Here is a 26074-nt window from a genome sequence, read left to right as displayed (position 1 = left end):
ATAAAATTAGCCCAAAAAACCGCAACCCACGGCTCTGTAATTTTTCCCGCGACTGTTTTTTCAAAATAGCCCACTTGTGCCGTTACCCTGGCAACACTGGTACACAAATAGTATAGTATACTAAGTACACAAATAGTATAAATGCTGTTTAAATACTATGAAGTAGTGTATTACTATTTAATAAGATTGTTTTGCCATGAAATGAAATTAATTTGGTGTGAAAATATATTAAATTGTAATAAAAAAAAAAACTGTCACAATGAGAATGATCTTAAAATGATCTTAAAAATACCATGTGCAAAAGTGATGCAACTTTAGTGAATTCACCCCCTATAGAGCAGTGTGTTTAAATAGAGAGCAAATAGAGAGAGTTTCTGAGGTGATTCAGAAGAGATTTCAATGTCTGCATCTACATGAGATCTCAAACTCAATCAAATTCTGATTTCTCATCAAAGATCAAATGATCATCCACAAATTCCTTTTCTCCCAAGGAATCTGAGACATAACTAAGTAATACGATCTCAGTGTGCAGCTCTCTTAAACACAGTTGTTCACATAATGCTGTGCAGTTAAAGACCTGATGATGTACCAGGAGCCATACTGACTGACTGACTGCAGGATGAGCATTGCTTCGTGACTGATAAAGACACAATGCCTCTCGCTGTCTTTGCCTATAAAAGGAGAGGCGGCCATAAGGGTATAGAGTTATTTCGAAAGTTTTGACATGACCACATCCTGCTCGAGTGGGAGGTTTGACAGCCGTTCACTGCCACACTGACCTGATCGCTGCAAAATCATTGGCTTAATCTCATTTTACAATAAAACTGTTTAAAACCGTCCTTAAAAATGCGAGAAATTCAATTGAGAAGCAAAAGTACATATTGAGATATTCGTTTTTGGTGAATGCATCTTAAATAGATTTTTTGTACCCCACTGGCAAACTGTTGTTTATGTTTCAAGCATAAACCTCACTAAAAATATACGCAACTTAAGCTATGCCCTCTGAAAAAATTAAATTATATATCATGCAATTTTATTTCACAAGTAAGTTTGTCTCGCTAGAAGAATGTTTTGATATGTTTACTGTTATTTTATCAGTTACTGGAATCAGTTACTATATGAAATAATGTTGGTTATACATTGTAAGTTAAAGATTCTACTCATAACATAACATTAGGTTACTAAATGTGTTGCTTGCAGTAAATTAAAAATAGTAGCCTATGTGAAAGTTCATGAAGTGGAGAAGTGGTATAGAGAATGAATGAGAAAATGGATTGGTGGATTATATTTATCGACCCATCCATTTATTCATTCATTCTCCATATCTGATAGATGAGATGGATTTTTTTCACTGGAGGAAGCATTATTGTGTATAATGGACTCATATTTTAACCAGAAGCAATGGTTTGACATAAAAAAATAAAAATAAAAAAAAGTCTTGTTTGAGCTTGTTTGTGGATTTGTTTGAGCTTTTGTCTCCTGAAGATGTTAACTGATGGACTGGAGTGGTGTGTATTATTGTGATGTATTTATCAGCTGTTTGGACTCTCATTCTGACGGCACCCATTCACTGCAGAGCATCCATTGCTGAGGCACTGATGCAATGCTAAATTTCTTCACCAAACTGATGAAGAAATACACTTATCTACATCTTTGGCCTAAGGAGAAATACATTTGGAGTGAATTTTCATTGTTGGGTGAACTATTATTTTAATGCTGTACAGTCCCAGTAAAAGTCAGATCAATGTCATCCACTCAGAACTGGTCTGTAAGATGACAAACTCTTTAGCATTCATTTCTGGGGTGTGATGTTACCTCATTTGCACTAATTCTTTAGTGAATTGGGTGCTAAAACACTGCATATGCAAATAAACACTATCAGCAGATGCACTTCATTCTTAGTGAATCCCTCACAGATAAACAGTCAAAGATGTCCTTTGTGATTTCTCTCTCCTCTGGAGTGAGTCTTTACATGTTTTAATTATTCTCAAGAGGCTCATTAGCATGTGCCGCTAGTTTTAAATGTCAGCTACGACAGAAAAAAAAAACATATTAGCCTTCCTGCTACTGCTGCTTCCTGAAAACACACAATGGTTAATGAATGAACATGCTCATTTCTGCCACATTCCTTCCTCGTTCGACTTTAAACTCGATGAAGGCCAAGGCTGAACGTCTCCTCCTCTTCCTCACAGATACTTCCTCATAGCAAACATGATGCTAACAAAGGGAGCCCTCTAGCGACCAGAAGTAAACAAACACGAATTCAGTCAGAGATCGCTGGTAAAATTCCACTCGCAATGACAATAAAACACGAGTGTTGGAAGCCTTTCTGTTGTCTTGTTAATTTGAGACTAGTTTTGTCTTTTTTTTTGTAGTTTTCTAGGGGATTTAAGATAAATTTGTTCCACAGATTATCATGAAGAACGGAAGCTCTGAGGTAAAACGTAACCCGATAAACTAAACTCTGATAGACTTGCTGAGCACTATAAGAAAATAACCTTTTGTCACTGCTGACCCCTTGTGGACGGATTTAAGTCATATTAAAACAAAAGAGCATTTCGTCATTTAGCAAACAGGTTAGATATTTGAAAAAATAAAAATGAATAAAAATCATATGCTGGTTAGGTAGCTAGGTTTTGAAGCATGGATGCTGGTTTGAGCTGGTTTAAGTTGGTCCTTAGCTGGTCATGTGCTTGTCCTAAGCAACTAGCTCCTGCTCAAGACCGGCTTAAACCAGCTCAAACCAGCATCTATGCTTCAAAACCTACCTAACCAGCATATGATGGTTTTTTCAACAGGGTAGTTTTGTTAAAGGAGTAGTTCACCTTAAAATGCAGATGTGCTCAGCCTCAGACCATCCAAGATTAGGATGAGTTTGTTTCTTCATCATATTTGTAGAAATGTAGCATTGCATCAGTGTCTCAGCAATGGATGCTCTGCAGTGAATGGGTGCCGTCAGAATGAGAGTCCAAACAGCTGATAAAAACACCACAATAATCCACAAGTAATCCACATGACTCCAGTCCATCAGTTAACATCTCGAGAAGACAAAAGCTGCATGTTTATAAGAAACAAATCTATCATTAAGACGCTTTTAACTTCAAAGCATTGCTTCTGGCTAAACTATGCGTCCACAATCCACAATAACGCTTTATCCAGTGAAAAAGTGATCTTGCCTGAATCAGGAGAGAAATCTGCACAGATCAAGCACCGTTTACAAGCCAAAGCAGACCAAAACAACTCTAAACAAATATGTGACTGGATTTTGAGAGACAAGATGGACTTTTTCACTGGAGGAAGCGTTATTATGAATTATAAACAGGCATTTTAGTTAAAAACGTCTTAATGATGGATTTGTTTCAGCTTTTGTCTTCTCCAGATGTTAACTGATGGACTGGAGTGGTGTGGATTATTGTGATGTATTTATCAGCTGTTTGGACTCTCATTCTGACGGCACCCATTCACTGCAGAGCATCCATTGCTGAGACACTGATGCAGTGACACATTTCTCCAAACCTGATGAACAAACAAACTCATCTACACATTAGATGGCCTGAGGGTGAGCACATTTTCAGCAAATTTTAACTTTTGCGTGAACTGTTTCTTCAATTTAATGTCAAACCTCTATATTAAAGTGTGAATATAAGCTCTGCTTCATTTGGTTTCTTTGCACAGGGCGGTTCCTCCTGCTACAGGACAAAGGTCAAGTGTTTGATCCCACATGAGGGTGACCTTTGATCTGGTGAGTTACAGAGGTCAGCACTGTTCTGCCCTTTCACCAGCACAAGGCACTTAACCTGACATTACTGCAGAGAAATTATTTCACTGTCACTTTGCTTTTTAGCCACCTAATAAATAATACTAAAGTGTCATTGAGATACTACCATTGTTTTCTTAATAATATGAGTTAGTTTTTATTTTTACATGTTATGTTTTTATTTTAATTTTAGTGTTTAGTTGTGTTTTTGCGAAGGAACGTTTATCTGTTTGAGGCGCTCAGACTTTGTGTCGAGTCTCAGATATCAGCATATTTCTGCAGGCTGATAACATTTCAAGCTCCGGGACGAATTCAAGCTTGTTTCCTCCCCATGATGTGAAATAATCTCCTGTCAGACAAACTGCTTTTGCCCGGAGGAGCCGACAAACATCCTGTCTGACAAAGAAGCATTAGAAACTCACGACTGCAGGACATTTAAGCAGAAAACCTGCAGTTGCATGTGGCCCTGTGTTCCAGATTCACCTCACAACATGCTGTTAAAATACATAACCATTTACTACCTCGGGAAGTCAAGTCACATTTATTTATAGCTCTTTTTACAATACAGACTTTTTCTGTGCTGAAAAATGCATCAGTCATGAAACTAATTCAATTAAAGCAACTCTACAATGTTATTTTAAGATAACTGAAAAAGGTCCACTATTATAGTTTTTATGGTAATACTTTATTTTAAGGACCGATTCTCACTATTAACTAGCATGCATATTACTAGCATATTGGCTGTTTATTAGTACTTATAAAGCACATTTTAATGCTTTATTCTGAATGACATTATTTTTGATCCTTAAATCCTGCCCCATTGCCAAATTTTACTATTAATAAACAGCAAATTAGGAGTTTATTAAAGCAGTTAATAGTGAGAATTGGACCTTAAAATAAAGTGTAACCATCTTATTTATTTATTTTTACTTAATAACATTGAATTATTTTTTTGTTTTATATTTTACATAATTTTTTTAATATATTTTCATTAGTTTTTAAATGTATATATTTCTATATGTATGACATATTCTTATTGTAGTTTTATTAATGTATTGAATTAGTCAATTTGATATTTTTTCTTTTCGTTTTAGCTTGTTTTTATTAATTTTGTTGGTTTAATTTTTTTATGCATTTTTTTATAATTTTTTATTACTTTTTGTTGTTGTTGTTTTTAAATGTTTATATAGTTAGTTCAGTTTTACTTTTAGATATTTTAGTACATCAAGAAAATGAGACATTCTGTCTTGTCAGCTATACAATAAGTGGCCATTCATTCATTCATTTCAGCCACATATTATTTTCCTTCTTCAATGAAATGCAAAAGTTGACGTTACACAGAGCTTCAGAATATACAGTAGCTCTTTTTTAATGCAATTAATGGTGATTTTTACCACAAGCTACTAAAAGTGGCATATAAGTAGACTAAATATGTGTGGTTAAAGTCTTTATATGGAAGCTGTTTTACTTTCAGAATTAGAAAATAGGCCTAGAAAAACAATGCAACTAAAATCTTAGTGAAAGCATCAGCATGTTGATCTGGTTAAATGGCATCTGAAGGAAACTCTGCCGCCCCCTTGAGGCTTGAGGTTTGTTTCTGCCACAGAAACACAGGAACACATGTAAGTATGTACAACAGAACCACACGCCTGTCATCTGTTAGCTGTGTTTGTGCACTTGTGTGAGTGTTTGTGGCCTTACCGAGCTTCTCCTCAGGGTCAGAGCTCTGTCAGGTTTGACCAGATGTTCGTTGTCTTCACATGGAGATGCAGGGGTTTAGAAGCATAAAATTACTGTAATGATGGATATTGTCTTTTCTTGAACGACTTGGCAGGTTTGAGACTTAATAATCACGTGAAGCACTTCAAAGAGCGTTCCAGCTGCTCACGACAAGCCCAAACACAGTTCAGCTCCACTATAGAGCGAGAAATTCACTTCACCACCGACACCAGAGCGGATACTGACGATTTTCCACAAAATCTTTAAAATGGGGACGTTTAAACCATTCAAACATTGTAACTTAACAAAGAAGTAACTTTACTTGAAATGTTAACTGAAATAAAATTAAACTTAAACTTAATTTATTTCAGCAAGTTTTCAAGGTAAAATTTCACATTTTCGTTTACTTGAAGTATACAAAGCTAAATAAACTAAAACTAATTAAAAATAAAAATTATAGAGACACATAAAAAAAAGCTACTAAAATGATAAAATTGACAACAACATTCCTAAAACTTTAACTAAAATCAAAGTGAAAACAGAAAAAATAACTAAAACATTATAAAAAGCCAATATAGACATATAAACAAACTATTTAAAATGGCAAAAACACGCAACAAAATTCCTAAAACTGTAACTAAAATGTGAAAACAAGAAATATATAAAAAGTAACTAAAAATAAATTATATTTTATTAGTTTTAATAAAACTAATAAAAACTATACAGGAATATTATTTTTTATTATTATTATTATTAAAATTAAAGTGCAAATAGAAAGTATAAAATAACTAAAACTAAACTAAACCTAATAAAAAGTAATGAAAAAAAAAAACATATCAACATATTAAATTAATGCTAAAATAACAAGAATGCACTACAAAATTACTAAAACTTTAACTAAACTTAAAGTGAAAACAGAAAATATAAAAATAACATTTAAAATATTAACAAAATCTATAACAGTATATCAACAATATAATACAAAAATATCAATTTGAAAATGGGTATAATTAGTCAAAATTCATAGTTTCGTCATAAAACAAAAAAAATTGCTCTATATTATGACTGTCACATTTCTTTAAAATGCCATTAAGTAAATTCAACTTCCAGTATGCTGTTTCTAATTTGATTCAAATTCACGTTCATGATTCAGAAGAGTGTATTCTTTCATTCTGAATATCTCTTAAAGCAGGTTTTCTTTCTCCTGGAGCGTGAAGTGAGATGTTTGACGTGACTCCATCAATCTAGACGTCACAGATTGAGTTTCAGAGAGAAGATGTTTGAAACACCCCCACAAAAGACTTCCAGCCCTTCTGTCACTCAACGCAATGACATCTGGAATTTCAGCGAGACACTCGAGAGACGAGAGGACAGACGCTGCAGACTTTATCCTGCAATCACACTAGGAAACGCAAACAGAAGAGAAAAGAACAGCGCGGACATAAAGAGGATTGCTTTAAAACATGAATCATTTGGCGTGGATCAGCGCTCTGTCATTCCTGCTTTATTTCTCCTCAGGATCTGCAGATTACAGGTAAGTGACCTTCTCCTTCTTGAAGTTAAACAGCCTCTGTTGTGGAAAAAACTTAAGCAACCTTAATGCTCGTATTGAGATCTCTGACTTTGGATTGCAGACTTTAGTTTGAGACATCGTTGAGATCTTTTCTGCAGCTCTAGAGGAGATGCATGTCAGATTATTTAGGTATTTAGGAGAAACATCTGAAGTACAGTAGATTTTTCTTCATTTAAGTGAGATCTTATTTGGGGTGTTTTTATGGAGCAGATCAATTCTTAAGTTAAAAGGCAACAGTAATTAATGTGCAAAAACTTTTGTGACCAATGCAACCTTTTTTAATTAAAGGTCAATATTTCATTTTTATTGCTTTTGTAGCCATATTAAATGCATAAACTGCAAACAAAAAATAAACAATCAAACAAACAACAAAACTGAAAAATAAAAATAAAAATTCAAAATTAAGTGAGTAAAAAAATCTGTTAATGGGGTAAGATAAATAAATGTAAATAAAACAAAAAAAAACAATATTATTTTTCTTATCGCATTGCCAGATGTTTAATGTTTTAAGCAAAAACTCACTTAATTTTGGTGCATTTTTTGGAAAACAAGACTTAATATCTGAAGTATTTTTGCTTCTCAAGTAAGTGTATCTTGATGTATGAATTTTTAGATTTTTTTTACAGATACACTTTACAATAAGGTTTCATTTGTTAACAGTCGCTAACTGCATTAGTTAAGCATTTATTAATCTTTTTATCAATATTAATTTCAAAATTGACTAATACATTATTAAAATCAAAAGTTGTACCTTATATAATTTAATTTATTTGAGCTGGCATGGTCAAATAATGAATAGTTGTATTTTTTTGTACAATAACTTTTGAATAGTTGTATTTTTAGTAACTAACATCAATTAAGATCAATAAAAACTGAAACAAACGTATTGCTCATTGTTAGTTAATGTTAGTTAATGCATTAATGTTAACTAATGAGACGTTATTGTAAAGTGTCATCAAAATAGAAAAACTTTTTTTTTTCAGAGTAATGTGAACTTACTTTCAATGAATTTCAATAAACCTGAGTTAATTGTTAACTTGAATGGCTGTTAATCATCAATTCAAATCACTATTAAATACAAAGTAGCTGTAAGTGATGCACAAGCTTGAACAGATTTGAAATATTTGTGCAGTATTTATGTAAAAGGCTGTTGTTGTGTTGGTTTGTGAAGCTGTCGGTGCTGATCTGCCAGTGATGAGCTGCTAATTTTGGCCGTAATGAGTGTTGGCCACCTGTTCACACGACTGGCTCCCATTTGCTGCTGTGCAGAGTTTATTTCCGTCGGTTCACTGATTCACTCCGTCCCGCTGGAGCCTGGTCCAAATTTAGAGACCAACATGAGAAGCACGCAGAATTACAAACATCTGGAACCACAGAGAGGATGTTGATCACTCAAGGAAAGCAGTTTTGTCTTTTGTTTTAGCATATTTTCTGTTGAAACAGTTACTGGGTCATGTAATATATTGCTATAGACTTTAGTTGACTTTCTGTTGCTAGGCAGATGAATTAGGGGGAGGGCCTTGCTCATTCTAGAGAGCATCTGATTGGATCAAAATTTGTGTAGTGCAGGATGAGTTATCAGTATTATTTTTATGTTTCTTGGTCCAGGAAGAGAAAAATTGCAAAATTTAAATTAGTATATTTTCTCAAACTTATTACTGCAAGGTTTGTGAAATTAAATTTTATTAGATATTCAAAGTTAAAGTGATATAAATCCATATTTGCTGAATACTGTAGATGAGAAAGTATTAGTAGTATTAGGAGTTCTCAGCACTGTCAAAATAAAAGTCCTGAGACACATCCGCCAAACAGAAAAACTATGATGATAATTAAAAAATGCCAAATTCTGGCCGATATATCAGCCAACCACTAATTATTGTTTTCATTTTACATTGCATTTAGTTATTTAGCAGACGCTTTTATCCAAAGCGTCTTACAAATGAGGACAATGGAAATAAACAAAAGAGCAATGATATGCAAGTGCTATAACAAGTCTCAGTTAGCTTAACACAGTACATGTAGCAAGGTTTTTATTTTTATTTTTTATTATATAATAAATAAAAAGAAAACAAACAAAATAGGAAAAGAATAGAATATTTTAGTAGCACATTTTCATATAGATGATTTCAAATATAACAGAGATCATCTCAAAGCCTCAAACTGTGAACATAGCATTGTGTGTGTGCAGTGCACAGCGGCTGGACAAAGTTGAGAAATGTTTAACTTAACGTAAATGATCTTACAAGATGGAAGTGTATGGCACTTAAAAATGTTATGTGATAACGTATCAGTATAATAACTAAGATTGATACATGCATTCACAAATGTTCATCTTGTTTGTATTTTGATGCATTGTGCACTGCTGAAATTTTATTTATTTACAAAATGTCGCTATTAAGTGCCAAGAAATCTCATATTATAATCAGACTTTTAAAAATGCAATGGGATTAAAAAAATAAGTAAAAGCTCATTTAAATGTTTTCTGCAGCAGTATTTCAAAGCCAAAACCTCTTCCAGGAGTGTGTAAAGTCTATGAAAACCTGTTCAAGTAGCTGTCAGTGTAAACAACACACACCTTCTGCTCCTGATCCATCTGCTGAGGTGTGATCGCCATGAATAGTGCAAGGTTTAATTATAGCAGAAATGTGGTCAAGGAGATTTTAGAGGTTCCTGTGAGAGGCATCTGTTAAACACTTAAAGAGCCATAAACGCAGAGGTTCCTACATCCTGTCTGTTCAAATCCCCGCTGGATCTTCATGTGTGTTTCCCCATTTCTGCTGCTTTTACAGCTGCAATTAGTTCAGGAGGGTCACAGGTCACCAGAGAGAGACGTTTACCTTCAAATCATGACTCATTTTCACCTGAAACTACCTGTGATCTTCTAAAAGCCTCATACGTCCAGTGATGCATTAGTCATGGCAGTCTGAAAAAATGGGTGTAGAAACAATTTTCACTCATGTTTTCATATTAACAAAAACATTATTTTGCCTTCATCTAAATGCATTTTTTAGAAATCCTCCTGTCTTTGTATAAAACTGACATGTTTCTGATGTTTTCCTGAAAGGGAAAAGCGTCAGATCCCGTCGAGGAGTTTGGCAGGTGTTTGTCGATATGGCAGCAGACTGGAGTGCTGTTATGGATGGAAGAAAAACAGCAAAGGACACTGTGAAGGTAAATGAGGAGATGTCATTTTAATGCCACATAAAAAAACAAAGAGTATGAGAATAAAGTCACAATGTTTTGACAATAAGCTAAATGAGAATAAAGTCGTAGCATTTTGAGATTAAAGTTTTTATATTTTGATAATAAAGTCAAAACTTCAAGAATAAAGTCACAGCAATAAGAGAATAAAGTCATGTACAATATTTAACTTGTAAAATTTTGACAGTGCAGTCAAAATTACAATAATAAAATCATAGTATTACGTGATTAAAGTCGTAATATTTTGAGAATAACCTCAAAATGACCAAAGTCTCAGCAAAACAAGATTAAAATAATAATATTATATATAATATTATTATTTTATAATAATATTTTTTTTTATTTAGTGACACGAATGTAAGTGTGCAATGGCGTTTTAGTGCCATGTAAAAAATAATTTACGAGATTGTGTAGAATTGTGAGGTTAAATGTATAATACTTTGATAAAGGTTAAACTTGTGAGAATGAAGTCAATGAAGTCATAGCATTGTGAGATCAAACGTCTCGATCAAATGTCAAACGAGATATTTTGAGAATAAAGTTAATATTTTGGGACTTTTGACTTTATTCTCAAAATATTACAACTTCAATCTCACAATGCTATTGGCTTTATACTCTTATGTTATTTATTTGTTTATTTATTTACAACAGTGTTATATAATTGTGAGAATTGTTCATGTGAGTGTAGCTATTCATTCAAACCATGGAAACACTGTGAATATTCCATCCACAAACTCATATGATATGTTCATTCTTTCTGCGGTTTGGTGCTTTTAAACCACACTGAAGTATGAGAGGAAATCTGGGAGAACAGAAGTTGGCTTTGGTTTCCAGACGTGTGGTTTTGTGACCGGATTTGACCTGTGATGTTTCCTTTACTAATATATCTCTGTGTTGAATGTTTTTCCAGCTCAGTGTGACCTGGGCTGCAAACACGGCGAGTGTGTCGGCCCTAACAAATGCAAGTGCTTCCCCGGATACACCGGAAAGACATGTAGTCAAGGTTTGTGCCAGTGGTATTATAGTTTTGTTAATATTTAGAATTAGATTTAATTTTTATATTTTTAAAATGTTTTGTTTTGTCTTTTGTCATTTGTTTTATTTATTATTATTATTTTATGAGTTTTAGTTTTTTGTTTAGTTTATTTGATTTAGTTACTTCAACTTAAACTAAGTTTTTTAAAATATATATATTTTTTATGTGAAGTTAATTTTTTTTTTTTATTTATTTATTTTTTTTTAAGTAAGGCCTTTTTTTGGTGGTTTTCCCTTGCTTGTCTTTGCAAGTCATTCAGTACGTCTGTGAACTGTGAATCAAACTGAGTCACAAACTAATTCAGACCAAATCCATTCATCAGATTAGTTCAAAAGAGTGATTAATTCGTGAAATCTGGCATGGTTTGTTCTGATTCTAAAAGCTGATAGAAACACACACACGACATGGTTCCTGAAATATCGAGGAAAACGAGTCTCATATCGGTATATAATCTCCGCTGTCAGACAAGGATTTATCAGAAATATTTCACAGTAAAAATGGTCTGATATTACTATTAATTCATTCATCACATTGACAATGGAAGGTCATTACATTGTGAGATAACATGAGATTTATATTTTACCAAATGTAGCAGGTCATCCATGCATACAGTAAATTCCCAGACTGTGCACAGTATTTTACTGTGATATGATGCTTTGTGCACAGCCTTTGACTCGCCAGTCTCTTTCTGTCTCTGAGCTCAGATCTGAACGAGTGCGGTCTAAAGCCTCGGCCCTGTGAACATCGCTGCATGAACACGTTTGGTAGCTATATGTGCTACTGCTTAAACGGATACATGCTGATGTCTGATGGCTCCTGTGCAAGTAAGTGACTGTGCTTCGGTATATTTAAATGTGAGTATAATAGAGTAAGTTCTTAAACTTGTGGATCCAAGTTCAATAAGCTATCATTTTGAAGCTAAATGAGTGTTAATATTGCACAGTATTGCTGTAAATCTGACGTAAATCCACTAGATAATTTAAGTTTGCTTAATTTGTGTATCAATTAGTTGCACAAACTCAAAAGGTCATATTATTTCTATGCACCAAATTTATTCCACAAAATTGAAGAAATTTGACCACCCTAATAGTGACTTAATAACATTCAATAGAGCTAAACAGCTAATTCAGAATAACACATATTTGCGTGTGCTCATAAGTCGACATGCTTGAACCAAAAACACAAATGTTTCAAGTGCAATGGATTATGGGTGGTCAAACTGAGCATGTTCAGCAGCACATTAGTTTGATATCGCAAGCTCTTGCTGTTTAATCATTTAAGATGCACATACTAAATGAAACTTTATTTAACGTGTTATTCAGGTTAATGTCAGCTTTTGTACATTAGTTAATTCAGTCAGCCTGTAAACCTGAGTTTGTGTTGTATTGAAGTGAAGGTCTGTGGATGTTTTGTCGTGTGTCCTGCAGACTCGAGGACGTGTTCTCTGGCTCACTGTCAGTACGGCTGTGAGGAGGTGCAGGGTGAGGTCCGCTGTCTCTGTCCGTCTCCTGGCCTGCAGCTGGGATCTGATGGGAAGACCTGTGAGGGTGAGAACGGCTCAATGACACCCGCTCTTCAGAAGAAGCTAGTAAACGCTCTCACTGATGAGAGTGATGGAGCCCGAGAGGGTCTGGCTGCAGACTTGCACTCGCAGACACTCGCACTTCCGCTAGTGACGTCACTTGCAGTCTTTCTTTTTTATTTTGTTCTATTTATTTATTATTTTTAGTTTGAATCTCTCAACATTTTACAACAATAGCCAGGTGGTGAAGACAAGAAAAAAGAAACTAAATTACAATGTCACTTGCAATCGCCACTTGCACTTGAAATATCAGTGAATTTTAAAATTAGATTTCACTGCAAAAAATAATAATAATTAAATAAGTACATTTTTCTGACCTCACGGGCACATATTTTTTCTTCAAAATTTGTTAAATTTTTGCAGATTTTAAAAAATCTGTCAGTGGGGTCCGAAAAAATTATCTTGTTTTGCTGTTTAATTAAGTTTATTTTTCTGACCTTGTTAGCAGATATTTGTTTGTGTTTTAAGCAAAATTTATTTTTAATTTAATTAATTAATTAATTTTATATATTTATATATATAATATTTTAAATCGTTTTGCATGTCCAGTAAATGTATCTTGATTTAGGTTTAGATATTTGTACTGGAAAACATGTCAAAAATACTATTAAGAAAATTCATGAAAATTAATACAATTTTGTCATTGAGTAATCGTAGAATTTTATATAGGCAATATACTTTTTTTCTAGTTCTGCTTTGCTTTAAAATATTTAATTGGTTTGAGTTTATTTGTGAGTGTTATGTATTGAAATTATTTTAGAAAAATCCTAGTAATCAAGAGCTGGTGGAAAAATCATGGAAAATCATAAGTCATAAGGCGTGGGACTTTGGATCAATGAAAGCCGATAGTCAAGATGCTTAGTCATCTCTTGTTGTTTCCCTTATTTTCTTCTTCAGACATTGATGAATGTGCAACTGGGAAGAACCAGTGTCCGTTCAACCGTCAGTGCACCAACACATTTGGAAGCTACTACTGCAAGTGCCAGCCGGGTTACGATCTCAAATACGTCAATGGGAAATACGACTGTGTTGGTAAGAAAGAAACAATGCAACTTGCTGATATTATTGAGTAAATAATAGAGTGCAACAGTCGTGTTTGAAAAGTAAAACTTTATTGTAAAGTTGTAAATAAAGCAAATATTATTGTGTGTTTTGAAAGAAAATACTATTTCTGTTTTTTTACTTCAAAATTTCAGGTTTAATTCACTGTGTTACTTGCTGTTTCTTTGTGATTATTTTTCAAATTTAATAGCAATTTCTGAGTGAAATTGTAGATTTTTTTTTTTTTTTTTTTAAGTGTATGAACTCTGAAGTTGTTTATTGATGATATTTGCTCCTGTAGAAGAGACAAATCAGAAACAAACAAAAACTTTTTAAGGAATAAATAAATAAATCGTTAAATGGCAGAATTGTATGGAAGCTTGTTTCACAACTTTTAACACACAATTCTGACTTTTTCAGAATATAAACTGCTAGATATAAACTCAAAATTGTGAGATATAAACTCGAGAGGAAAAGTCTGAATTTTCACATATAAACTGGGAGAAAATTGCAAGATAAAAAGTTGCAGTTATCTTTTTCTAATATCTCATTTTTATTTAACTGTGGTGAAAAGCAAAGCAAACAAACAAAAAACAGAAATGCAGGATGTAAACTCAAAATTCAGAGTTGTGAGAAAAAGTCAGAATTCTGAGTTTATATCTCGTAATTGTGACTTTTTCTCAGAATTGCAAACATTGTATTATCATTATTGGTTTGATTGTTACAATGCATCATGGGATGAGTATTTTAATTTCTCATTCAATAACTAAACAATCTTTTTTTTTTTAAATTTCAAATACAAATTTGCTTGAAATATTGTGATTCATTTGGAGCCAAATGCTTTGGTTCATGGATCAGAACCCTTTAATGAATAATCTTTTAAATGCTTGGAGAGATTATTAAAATACTTACAGAATCAAGGCTGCTGAAACAATGTGCATTCGCTCTTATGCTTTATATATATAATATATATGCATTGCATATGCAACTGAAAGATTTGAAACAATGATAAGAATGATTCATAATTTGAAATGTAATGCTAAAACTCATTGTGTTTTCAGATATAAATGAATGCGTGTCCAACACACATAAGTGCAGTCATCACGCTGAGTGCATCAACACTCACGGATCCTACAAGTGTAAATGCAAGCAGGGTTTCCGTGGCAGTGGATTTGATTGTTCAGGTGAGAGACAAAATCCAACCTGAAAGCAATGAATCAGTAAAATTATATGCATAATGTGCAGTTTTATAGATTGGTATGGGTGCTTTTGGTTGAATTATACACCGCCAGTCATGAGTTTGGACTGAATGTATGTTTCTCATTATCTTAAAGACCTTAAATTCATCAGTGCTTGACATTATTTTTGTAGAATATAAATCTAAAATATAATGCGTGTGTGAAATTCTTTACAAAACTATAATAGTTAGATAGATAGATTAGTCCTATGAGTAAGTTTCCTTGTCCGGACTCTTGACTTCTTCTGTATATTTTGCATATGGATATGCAATTATATATTGAGTTAATTTGTGTAAATATCTGTTTGTAATTAGCCTTGAAAAAGGGGTGAAATGACAGGAAAGAAAATACTGTAGGAATTATCAGCAGCTCCTTTAAAGAGCCTCCTGAATTTCACAGGTGTCAGGCAGAGAAAGTCTGCGATTGAAATCCCACCTGTGTAAATATCTGCGTTTGTACCGAACACACTGAAGCGAAGGCCAAAGGAAACGGTTCTTCTGTGCTGTTTATCTGCACAGACACCAGAGCTGCACTTCTGTAGAAATGAATGAAGGTCCATACGTAGAGGAACTTCAGGAGAAACATCTAAGGACTTAGAGAAACTGTTCTAAAGGGATAGTTCACCCAAAAATGAAATTTAGCTGAAAATGTGCTCACCCTCAGGCCATCCCAGATGTAGGTGAGTTTGTTTCTTCATCATATTTGTAGAAATGTGTCACTGCATCAGTGTCTCAGCAATGGATGCTCTGCAGTGAATGGGTGCCGTCAGAATGAGAGTCCAAACAGCTGATAAAAACACCACAATAATCCACACCACTCCAGACCATCAGTTAACATCTGGAGAAGACAAAAGAAGCAAATCCATCATTGAGACATTGTAATTTCAAACCATTGTTTCCGGCTAAAATAGCCATAATCCATAATCCATAATAACGCTTCCTCAAGTGAAAAAGTGGTCTGGTCTGAATCAAGAGAGAAATCTGCACAGATTAAGCACCGTTTAAAAGCCAAAACAGCTTCAAACAAATATGTGGCTGGATTTTGATGTGAGAGACAACAGGAGATGCACTTTTACACTGGAGGAAGCGTTATTATGGATTATGGTTTCAAGTTAAAAATGTATTTGTTTCTCACAAACATGTAGATTTTGTCTTCTCAAGATGCTAACTGATGGACTGGAGTGGTGTGGATTATTGTGAATTATTTATTAGCTGTTTGGACTCTCATTCTGATGGCACCCATTCACTGCAGAGCATCCATTGCTGAGCAAATGATGGAATGCTACATCTGATGAAGAAACAAACTCATCTACATCTTGGATAGTCTGAGGGTGAGCACATTTTCAGCAAATTTTCATTTTGGGGTAAATAATTCCTTTAAACTGAACTAAGATCTCAGTAAGTCTCCTGAACTTTGACCTCTGAGTAACATCGTTTAACTCATGTGAATCAAATCCTTTGTGTGTTTGTAGTCAAGCCTTTTTATCACAGATCCTGGGAAGGTGAGAAAGGAAATGCACATGCGATTCTCAACGGTGAGAAAGTCCAGCGATGCAGAGCAAATGTTTAATAGCTGTATGTGCAGAAGGACGTTTCCTCTAAGCTCTGATCTTTGATGTGATTTCTGAAAACACTCTTTTGTGGTGCAAAACAACATGCAAAAATCAGCATTTAGAGGAAACTTCTGCTATAGCAACCTTTTTAATGTTTTTCAAATGCAACTGGTAACACTTTACAATAAAGTCTAATTTGTTAACGCAATATTTAATGCAATATCTACGACTGGACTTATATATAATGTGACTATATAATGCACTAATGTTAACCATTTAGTTAACTAATGTTGAAACCTTAAGTAAAGTGTTACCATGCAACTGAATCACTGACCTTTGCGAATGGCTTCATGCACAACAGATGCACTTTGCATGGAAAAGCCTCATGCATATCCAAACATGCATTTATGACGTATATAAAGCACATTAAATAATTAATGCAATAATGCTGCGATTGCATGAATCAAATGAACAGGCTCCATACATGCATTTTTGACTTTTAAAGGCTTCAGAACATCTTTCAACAGCAGCATACAAGATTTCATTCCAGTTTTCTCATGCATTTAATTCCATCTTCTGTGTCCTGCAGCTATTCCTGATTTCCCCTCCAAAACTCGTATTTTGGGAGGAAAGTTTGACAACACCATCCCCGAGCCTGCGGTGACTGGATCTCCACGATTCCACCTGCAACCCTACGACTACGACGGCGAGGTCTACATCGGCCCTCCGGAGCAGAAACCTGTGTTTCCAGAGGAGGAGAAGTTTTATGATGAGGAAGATGAAGATGAGGAAGAGGAAGAGGAAGAGGAAGAGGAAGAAGAAGGCGACACTGGAAACCAGCTGGAGGGCGAGGAGCTGAACCCCAGAGGAGACGCTTTCTGTGAGTTACGAACTAAAAATACACCTCTTTACTCTGTTGACACACGGCGTCCTATTTAAAGAGCACATATACTGAGTAATGTGCTGAGTCCACTCACAGCTACAGATATACGGTTCATATACATGCAGGAGAAACTGAACTAGGCATTATTAACCGCACACAGATTGGGTTGCATTACAGACTAAAATGAGAATCAACTTTTGTGAGATATTGCTGTTACTGAAAGATTGGTATTATTGTGTTTTATATGACAGAATTAATATGGTAAAACTCTTTATACAGTGTTTTTTTTTTTTTTTTAAAGTACTATTATAGTATTTATTCATATTTTAAATTAGCTTTATTATAGTTTTAATTTTCATTTGAGTAATTTTATAATGTGCTTTTGTAATTTTTACATTTATATATAGCTTTAGATTATTTTATTTTAGTTTTAGTCATTTTAGTTTAAACTTTAAATTTAGTTAGTTGAAAAGGTTTTTTAAGCTTAAAGTTTTTAATCTGAAATTTTTATTTTATTTTCAAGTTTTTCTTCTAATATGAAATTTAACTTTAATTTAATTTTAATTCAGTTTTATTTCAGTTAATGAAAATGATTTTAATAGTTTTTTTTTCTAACAATAACAGTAATATTTTAGTCATTTTAGTACTTCAGCTTATACTTTAGTTAGTTGCAAAGGCAAGTTTTCAAGTTTATATTTCATGTTTTTTTTACGTTTTTCATGCAATATTTTTCTTTTCTTTCAACTTAATTTCTGTTAATGAAAATTATTTTTAATAGCTTTAACTTTTGCTTAAAGATAACAAAACTAATGTTTTAGTTTGTTATTTTAAGTACTTTAACTTAAAGTTTAGTTAGTTGCAAAAGCAAGTTTTCAGGTTTTTATAGTTTTTCATATGAAATTTTATAATATGAAATTTTATTTTATTTATTATGTCAATTAACAATTTTAAATAGTTTTAGTTTTAGCAAACAATAACAACACTAATGTTTAGAGCTTTTCATATCTTGCTCTAGTATTTTTCACAAAGCCAAGAAAACACAGCGGATGAGTTGGGTCTGTTTTCAGGGCATGCTGGGACTGAACCACATTCATCAAATACGGCTTGTATATGAATATCTGCTGTACTACATGTACAGACAGGGAGACCAAGAATAATTTCCAATTCACTCTTATTATTTCCCCGTGAGAGGAAGCAGTATTTCATGCGGTTGCAGGATGGTGTCGGAGGAAATAACTGGTGCTGGTGGAGTAAGTGCTTATTAAACTCATCTGATGTGAGCGGAGAGACGGATGTTGGTGTGAAACACATCTGAACACCATTATCCTGCAGACTTCATCAATAAACACAGATCATTGTGGCACACAGGGTTTATTTATAGCTTATTTTCTTCTGTAGGCATTTTCCACCATCAAATATTAATATGTTGAATGGATAAGAACATCATTTATACTGAAAAATTAAATTGTTGTTAAAAACCTGATTCTAATTTAATTTCACCCACTTAAAATTGAAATGGAAATTATAACTCTGTATCCTGCTTTCAGCCTTAAAGGGATAGTTCACCCAAATTCTGTCATCATTTACTCACCCTCAAGTAGTTCCAAACCTGTATGAATTAGGAAGATATTTTGAAGAAAGTTTGTAACCAGGCTGTTTTGGGGCACCATTGAATTTCATAGTAAGGAAAAAAATATATATACTATGGAAGTCAATGGTGCCCCAGAACTGCTCTTTTTCCCACATTCTTCAGAATATCTTCCTTTGTGTTCAGCAGAACAAACACATTCATACAGGTTTGGAACTACTTGAGGGTGAGTAAATTATGACAGAATTTTCATTTTTGGGTGAACTATCCCTTTAATTCAATTTTAGGAATCTACATCTTTTGATTCAGTGTTATTTTATTAACTTTGACATACTGTTAATATGTGTAATTTTCTATTTCCTTTTAAATTTCAGTTAAAATTTGGATAATTTTAGCTTTTAGTAATATTTGATTTTTTATATAATTATTATATTAATGTATTAATAACAAATAATAATTTAAATAATGTACTATTGTTATTATGTGTAAATTATTATTTTTCAAGTTAAACTAATGAATATGAGAAAAGGCAACTAGCTAAAATAAAATATTTATTTATTAATTTAAGATAAAATGTATTTTATTTCAAGTGACAAAATGTATTTTTTTTATGGGTCTGCTTTTAGGTAACTATATTAAACTTTTCAATTTTCTATTCTACTTTCTTTTTTTTTTTTTTATATGCATTTTCCTTTTCTTTTTTTGTGTGAATGAATGAATTTCAGTTTTAGTTTTAGTACTTCAACCAAATGAAAATGAGAAATGAATTTTCACTTTCCAGCAATGTCTAGTTAATTTCAAGTAATTTTCAAGTGATTTTTAAAAAGTTAACAATAATAACCCTGTTTTGAATTAAAAAAAAAAAAAAAAAAAAAATATATATATATATATGTATTCTGTTTTTTAAATTAAATTATCCACTTTCCTGTAGAGTTTGTATTTTCTGTCTTGATCCAAATGGGTCAGTCTGTCATTCACAGGTCAGTGTTTGCTGGTGAATGTGATCTTCTTCGTTCACGTGCATAGTATGACTGTCCCAAAACACTCCATTACACTCTGTTTACACTGGATTTGGTGGCAAAGACAGACTGTTGGCTAATGGAGAAACAGCAGTGTCTTCTATAGAGTCCTGCTCTCAACAGATGAGTGAAGAGCCGAGGCGTAGAGCGATCAATCACACTGACACACGATCAATAACACTGAACCTCTGTGACCCGCAGGAGAAGAAACAGACTCCATCGGTCACAGAGTAGAGAAGACAAAAAAAAACTTGGCACACTATTTACTTTATTTTATTTATTTATTTTTTTTATAATTTTTTTTAGCATGATCGGTTTAATTCAAATGCAGAGTGCTTGTGCTGTGACATTCAGGTTTGTGGTGAATTTACTTTATTTTAAATAAACTATTTTAAGAATAGGAATTTTTTTTTTTGCTATGTTCTGACTGTTAACTAAAACTAAAACTATTAAAAATCTTTTTTTTTTGATTGAAATCTGGAAAAAAAATTGCTAAAACTGAAAAAAGAAAACTGTTTAACACAATGAAAGGACATGTCTGAGAAACTCTAAATCTCTCGACAAGACATAAACCCCGACAGAATCTCATGTTGGAGATCCGACAGGAGGAGACAAGCCCGAGACACAGATGAGCTCTGGGGAGAAAATCCCCCTCTGCCTTAAGAAACATCTTCCAGTGCTGTTTTCCTAGAGGAAGAAACAGCTGGAAAGAGCTCAAGCCTTTTATTATCCTCGTCAGAACAGCTGTTTGACAGTCTTTCATCATCAGCTCTCTCTCTCTCCATTAGTCTGCTCAGCTAACAGCACACGAGAGTCTGAAAGCGCAGGCAAGTGTCCACTTGCAGGATCCTTCTCTTCTACAGATATTCACTTTCTAATGGGGGCTTTCCCTGATTTACCAAGAGAAGCCGAAATATTTGTAAAGAATTTGCTAGTCAACACAGTAAAAGCAAAATCCATAGAAAAACATACCTCTAATTTAAATAAAATATCGGCAGTACAAAATAAATATTAAAGTGATTACATTAATATTATTTTTAAATATATAAAAAAAATAAACGTTAAAATATTAAAGCGCCTGACTGAAATAACAGTATCCTCAGAAATGAATAAAATAATCTATATATAATAATAAATATTAATGTCTTTATATGTAGTAGTGTACGTAATATTGACCTCTAATTTAAATAAATAAAATAATAATACATATGTAATAATAATAATATATTTTTTTAGTGCAAAATAAATACATATGTTAGAATTGTTGTTTATATTTATTATAAATAAAATATTAAAGTGATTAAAATAATTAATAGTACAATATGAAACAAATAAAATAATCTTAAATATTATACACACAAATATATTAATTGTGTAATATTACTTTGTAACTTTTTCCTTTTTTAATATGACATAATATATATTTTTAAAATCTGTAGGAAAACAGACAGTGAGAAAAATACCTATTAATGCAAGTTTACAGAGATTTTCTTCAACCCTAAACACAACGCAATGCACAATTCCTTCATATTAAGTCCTGTTTTTATGGACTTTTCTTAGAGTCCAGTACCGCATTGATGCTCTTCAAAAAGGTTTGTTCTAAACGTATAACTGTAATTAGTAAACTTTTGCCATTAACTCATCTTCAAATCATTTAATGTAAGCATGAAATCATAATTAAGCTTATTTGCTTTACTTACTGTGCATTATTCATTGAAGAGAGTCATGAGAATATTATTCTAAATAAAGTTATGCTGTTCTCGTGCAGCAGTAGAAGCACATCAGATTCAGCTCAGGTCTCTGTTGTGACGCCCCCTGTTGAGCGCAGCTGGAACAGCGTCTGGATCAGTATGTGCTGCTTTCTGTCTGTGCTTCTGGTTTGACAGAGGCTGAAGACAAATGTTGGAAATGCTCTTTATGATCTGTGTGTTTTTCCGTTTGTAGTTCCAGATGATTTTGTGCCTGTTTACGGTCCAGAATCAGAGCCGAAGGAGATCCAAGCAGCGCCGCTGAAGGAAAGTAAGCAAACTCTCTCTGATTACATCCAAACACTTCTGTCTTTCCAGCGTTCAGATGATTTGAGGAGGTGCTGTATGTGTTTATTTGAGCAGGATTCCTGACGGACTGTGACTTTGATCGTGGTGCGTGTGAATGGCTGCAGGATAATGAAGACGAGCTGGACTGGACCATCAAATATCATGAAAGCGGTACAGACTCAACCATACATTAATAAATGTGTCTACTGGGAAAATGAACACAAGTCGTAGTCAGAGTTCCCCCTTGTGTCAGTTTCAAATTTACTAAAAGCTTAGTCAATGTTTGAGTGTATAAACATTTTCCATATTTCTCAAAATCCATATTAACTGATTAACTCATTTTTTTTTATGTAATCATTTTAATCTTTTTTAAAGAAATGTAATATTAGTAACTAAAATAACATAATATAATCTAAAATGAATAATTTTGTATATATATATATTATGAATAAATAAATAAATATATATATATAATTAAACAATATCTTTGTATATGCATGCAAATATATAAATATTTACCTCATTTATAATTATAATGTTATTTTAGTTACTGTAAGATTATTATTATTTTACTAAATGTTAAATACTGAAAGTACTATAATTAACAATGCTATAATTTACACATTTATATTTACTGTTTAATAGTACTTTATATATTATATAGAACTATAATAATATTAATTTAATATTGTAATAAATATCATAATATTAAACAAGTAGTGTCTTTGATATTAATAATTATTTACAGTTATTTTATTCAGTTTGTTATTTGTGTCACCTGTCACTAATACTGAATTTTTAATAAATATTTACACATACTTTGACTATTGTATTTCCTCCTGGGTCTTGTTATTGTAAAAAGTTTTTTTTTTTTTATATTTCTTCAGGAAGGGAATATTACTTGGCTCTGGACGGTCCGGTGGGGAACTGGAAGGAGCAGGCGCGGATGAAGCTGCTGCTGGATGATTACATGCGTCAGAGCAGCTTCTGTCTGAAATTTGATTACCGCATGCAGGGTCAGAACATGGGTGTGTTACGAGTGATGCTGGACAACAGCGCTGTGGCCGTCTGGGAGAGAAGAAACCCTCTCAACCGCAGCTGGCAGTCCGAGCAGATCACCATCACCTGGACAGAAAACACTCCAGAGGCCGTGAGTTACAGATATTCAGCCTGAGTTTTCTATGAGCTCTTCAAACTGAAGGGTGTAATATTTCAGCCACACTGCAAAAAAATATTTTCTTCCTCAATATTTATGTCTTGTTTTCCAGTAAAAATATCTAAACATTCTTAAAGGGATAGTTGAAGTAGTATCTTTTGATATTAATAATTATTTACAGTTATTTTATTCGGTTTGTTATTTGTGTCACTTGTCACTAATACTGAATTTTTTATAAATATTTACACATATTTTGACTATTGCATTGTCATTAATTACTCGCCCTCACCTTCGTTCGTCTTTGGGAACATATTAATACTCATTAATAAAAATATTTTTTAAATGTATTTATCTTTTATTAATACTGTTTTTATGTGTCTATTTATTTTATTTTATTCTTTTATTTATTCATTTAGAGAGATTATTTGTATTTAAAGCCAAAGGCATACGACATATATATATATATATATATATATATACACTGCCACTCAAAAGTTTGGGATCAGTAAGATTTTTAATGTTTTTTAAGGGAGACTCTTCTGCTCATCAAGGCTGTATTTATTCAATCAAAAATACAGAAAAAACAGTAAAATTGTGAAATCTTATTGCAATTTCTAATATTGGTTTCCTATTTTAATATACTTTAAAATAGAATTTATTTCTGTGATGCGCAGCTGTATTTTCAGCATCATTACTCCAGTCTTCAGTGTCACATGATCTTCAGAAATCATTCTAATACGCTGATTTATTATGAGTGTTGAAACTGTTGTGCTGCTTCATATTGTTTTTGGAACCTGTGATACTTTTTCCTTTGATTCTTTGATCAATAAAAAGTTAAAAAGCAGCATTTGTTCAAAATAGAAATCTTTTCTAACAATATAAGTCTTTACTATGACTGTTTATTAATTTAACACATCCCTCCTGAATAAAAGTATTAATTTATTTATTTTTTTAAAAAGAAAAAAAAAATGTACTGACCCCAAACTTTTGAATAGCATTGTATATTGTAAACCAAAATTTTTTTTTTTAAATAAATGCTGTTCTTTTTAACTTTTTATTAATCAGATAATCCTAAAAAATATATATCATAGGTCCCCAAAAAAGCACAATGGTTTCCAACATTGATTATAAATCAGCATATTAGTATGATTTCTGAAGGATCATGTGACACTGAAGACTGGAGTAATGATGCTGAAAATACAGCTGCGCATCACAGAAATAAATTACATTTTAAAGTATATTAAAATATAAAACTGTTATTTTAAATTGCAATAATATTTCACAAAATATTTTGATCAAATAGATACAGCCTTGATGAGCAAAAGAAACTTCTTTAAAAATATAAAAAATCTTATTGATCCCAAAATTTTGAGCGGTGTGTGTGTGTGTGTGTGTGTATATATATATATATATATATATATATATATATATATATATATATTACAGGTAAAACATTAATTGAATTGACTGGTTGGTGAAAAAAAGTATCTTATTGTTTGATCTAGATTGTGTCTCTATATGTGTGTATATAAAGTAATAATAAATAATATATTTAACGTGCGGACACACAAATATTAATATTTATTTAAGATAAGTTTATTTCTAATTATACTGTTATTTTACTCACGTTAATATTTAAGTTTGAATATATATTGTATATTTAAAAGTATGTTTATGTTTGTATTATTTACATATTACAACTAAAAAATTTTCATTATTCATAGGACATTATTCATAAGTTTTACAGAAATTTCCGTTAACAAAACGTAATGCAGTGCAAAAATCAATTAAAAAATAAAAATAAAAATACCTGCATATCAATACAGTACATTATGCCATATTTTTACAGACATTTTTAGAGTGTAGAAAACATGTTACAGTATATTTATTAATGATTGACTGTTTCTTCAGATCATCTTTGAGGCTGAGCGTGGGAAGTCAGTGAGTGGAGAGATCGGTCTGGATCATGTGGTTCTGATCTCTGGACCCTGTTCGGATGATAAATCTGACATCTTTTAATGGTGACACAAAGGACATCATTACTTTTTAACCATCTCAACAAAAACAACAAAAGACAGTTTTAGCTGTTGCTCAGCTTTCATAATAAGCAGGTACAAACCTACACGACAGTAAGGAGAATTACATTTATGTAAGTCAGTGTTATTGATACTTTGTTTTCTGATTGTAGGTAGATATCAGTCAATATTTGTATGATTATATAAACATTGTAACATTATAATGGCTGTAAATTTTGCTTTACATTAAAATATTTTAATAGATTTACCAATTGTACTCTTCTGTTCAGAATTATTTATTAATACATAATTTCAAATCAGTAACTCTGCCAAGACTCATAGTCAAGAGGACAGCATCCTGTTCATTTTCTCTATAAAGAAATGGATATTTGACAATGAAGTATAAACCTTCAGACCTTCTGTACGTCACCTCAGAGCTTGTTCAATGGTGATAAAATTTATTATAATAATAATTTTAAAAGAGTTTCAAATGAATAAATGTCTACCGATAACACTGGTTAGACGCTATATTGAATTTAACAAGGCTGTGAGGGATAGATTTACATATTGATAAGAGAAACGAACCGTTTCGAAGCTTTGAATCAATTGAACCAGCTGCTTCATAAAAGGATTCCGTGTTTCGAAGTGCTCGAGTCCAAACTGAGTAAATGCAATGAA

General features: G+C 32.6%; 1 protein-coding gene across 3 annotated transcripts; it reads left to right on the top strand.

Annotated features, from left to right (window-relative positions):
• Positions 1–2331: 2331 nt before the first annotated feature.
• Positions 2332–25664, top strand: egfl6 (EGF-like-domain, multiple 6). 3 transcript variants are annotated; one of them, XM_058786818.1, is made up of 15 exons: positions 2332–2437; positions 3676–3742; positions 6669–7010; positions 10114–10220; positions 11161–11253; positions 11991–12110; positions 12714–12833; positions 13766–13900; positions 14971–15093; positions 16619–16681; positions 17289–17579; positions 22134–22208; positions 22301–22396; positions 23113–23375; positions 25293–25664. In XM_058786818.1, the coding sequence occupies exons 3-15, from the start codon at positions 6940–6942 to the stop codon at positions 25398–25400; spliced, it is 1665 nt and encodes a 554-aa protein (XP_058642801.1). In that variant the 5' UTR covers positions 2332–2437; positions 3676–3742; positions 6669–6939; the 3' UTR covers positions 25401–25664. The 3 variants fall into 3 exon arrangements, with proteins under 3 accessions (XP_058642801.1, XP_058642802.1, XP_058642803.1); XM_058786819.1 differs by having other exon boundaries at positions 3676–3755; XM_058786820.1 differs by lacking the exon at positions 16619–16681.
• The last annotated feature ends 410 nt before the right edge of the window (positions 25665–26074 follow it).

This window comes from Onychostoma macrolepis, chromosome 09 (genome assembly GCF_012432095.1).
Source record: "Onychostoma macrolepis isolate SWU-2019 chromosome 09, ASM1243209v1, whole genome shotgun sequence".
Classification (NCBI taxonomy): domain Eukaryota; kingdom Metazoa; phylum Chordata; class Actinopteri; order Cypriniformes; family Cyprinidae; genus Onychostoma; species Onychostoma macrolepis.
Note: the sequence above shows the minus strand (reverse complement) of the source record. Positions and strands in the feature narration are given on the sequence as shown.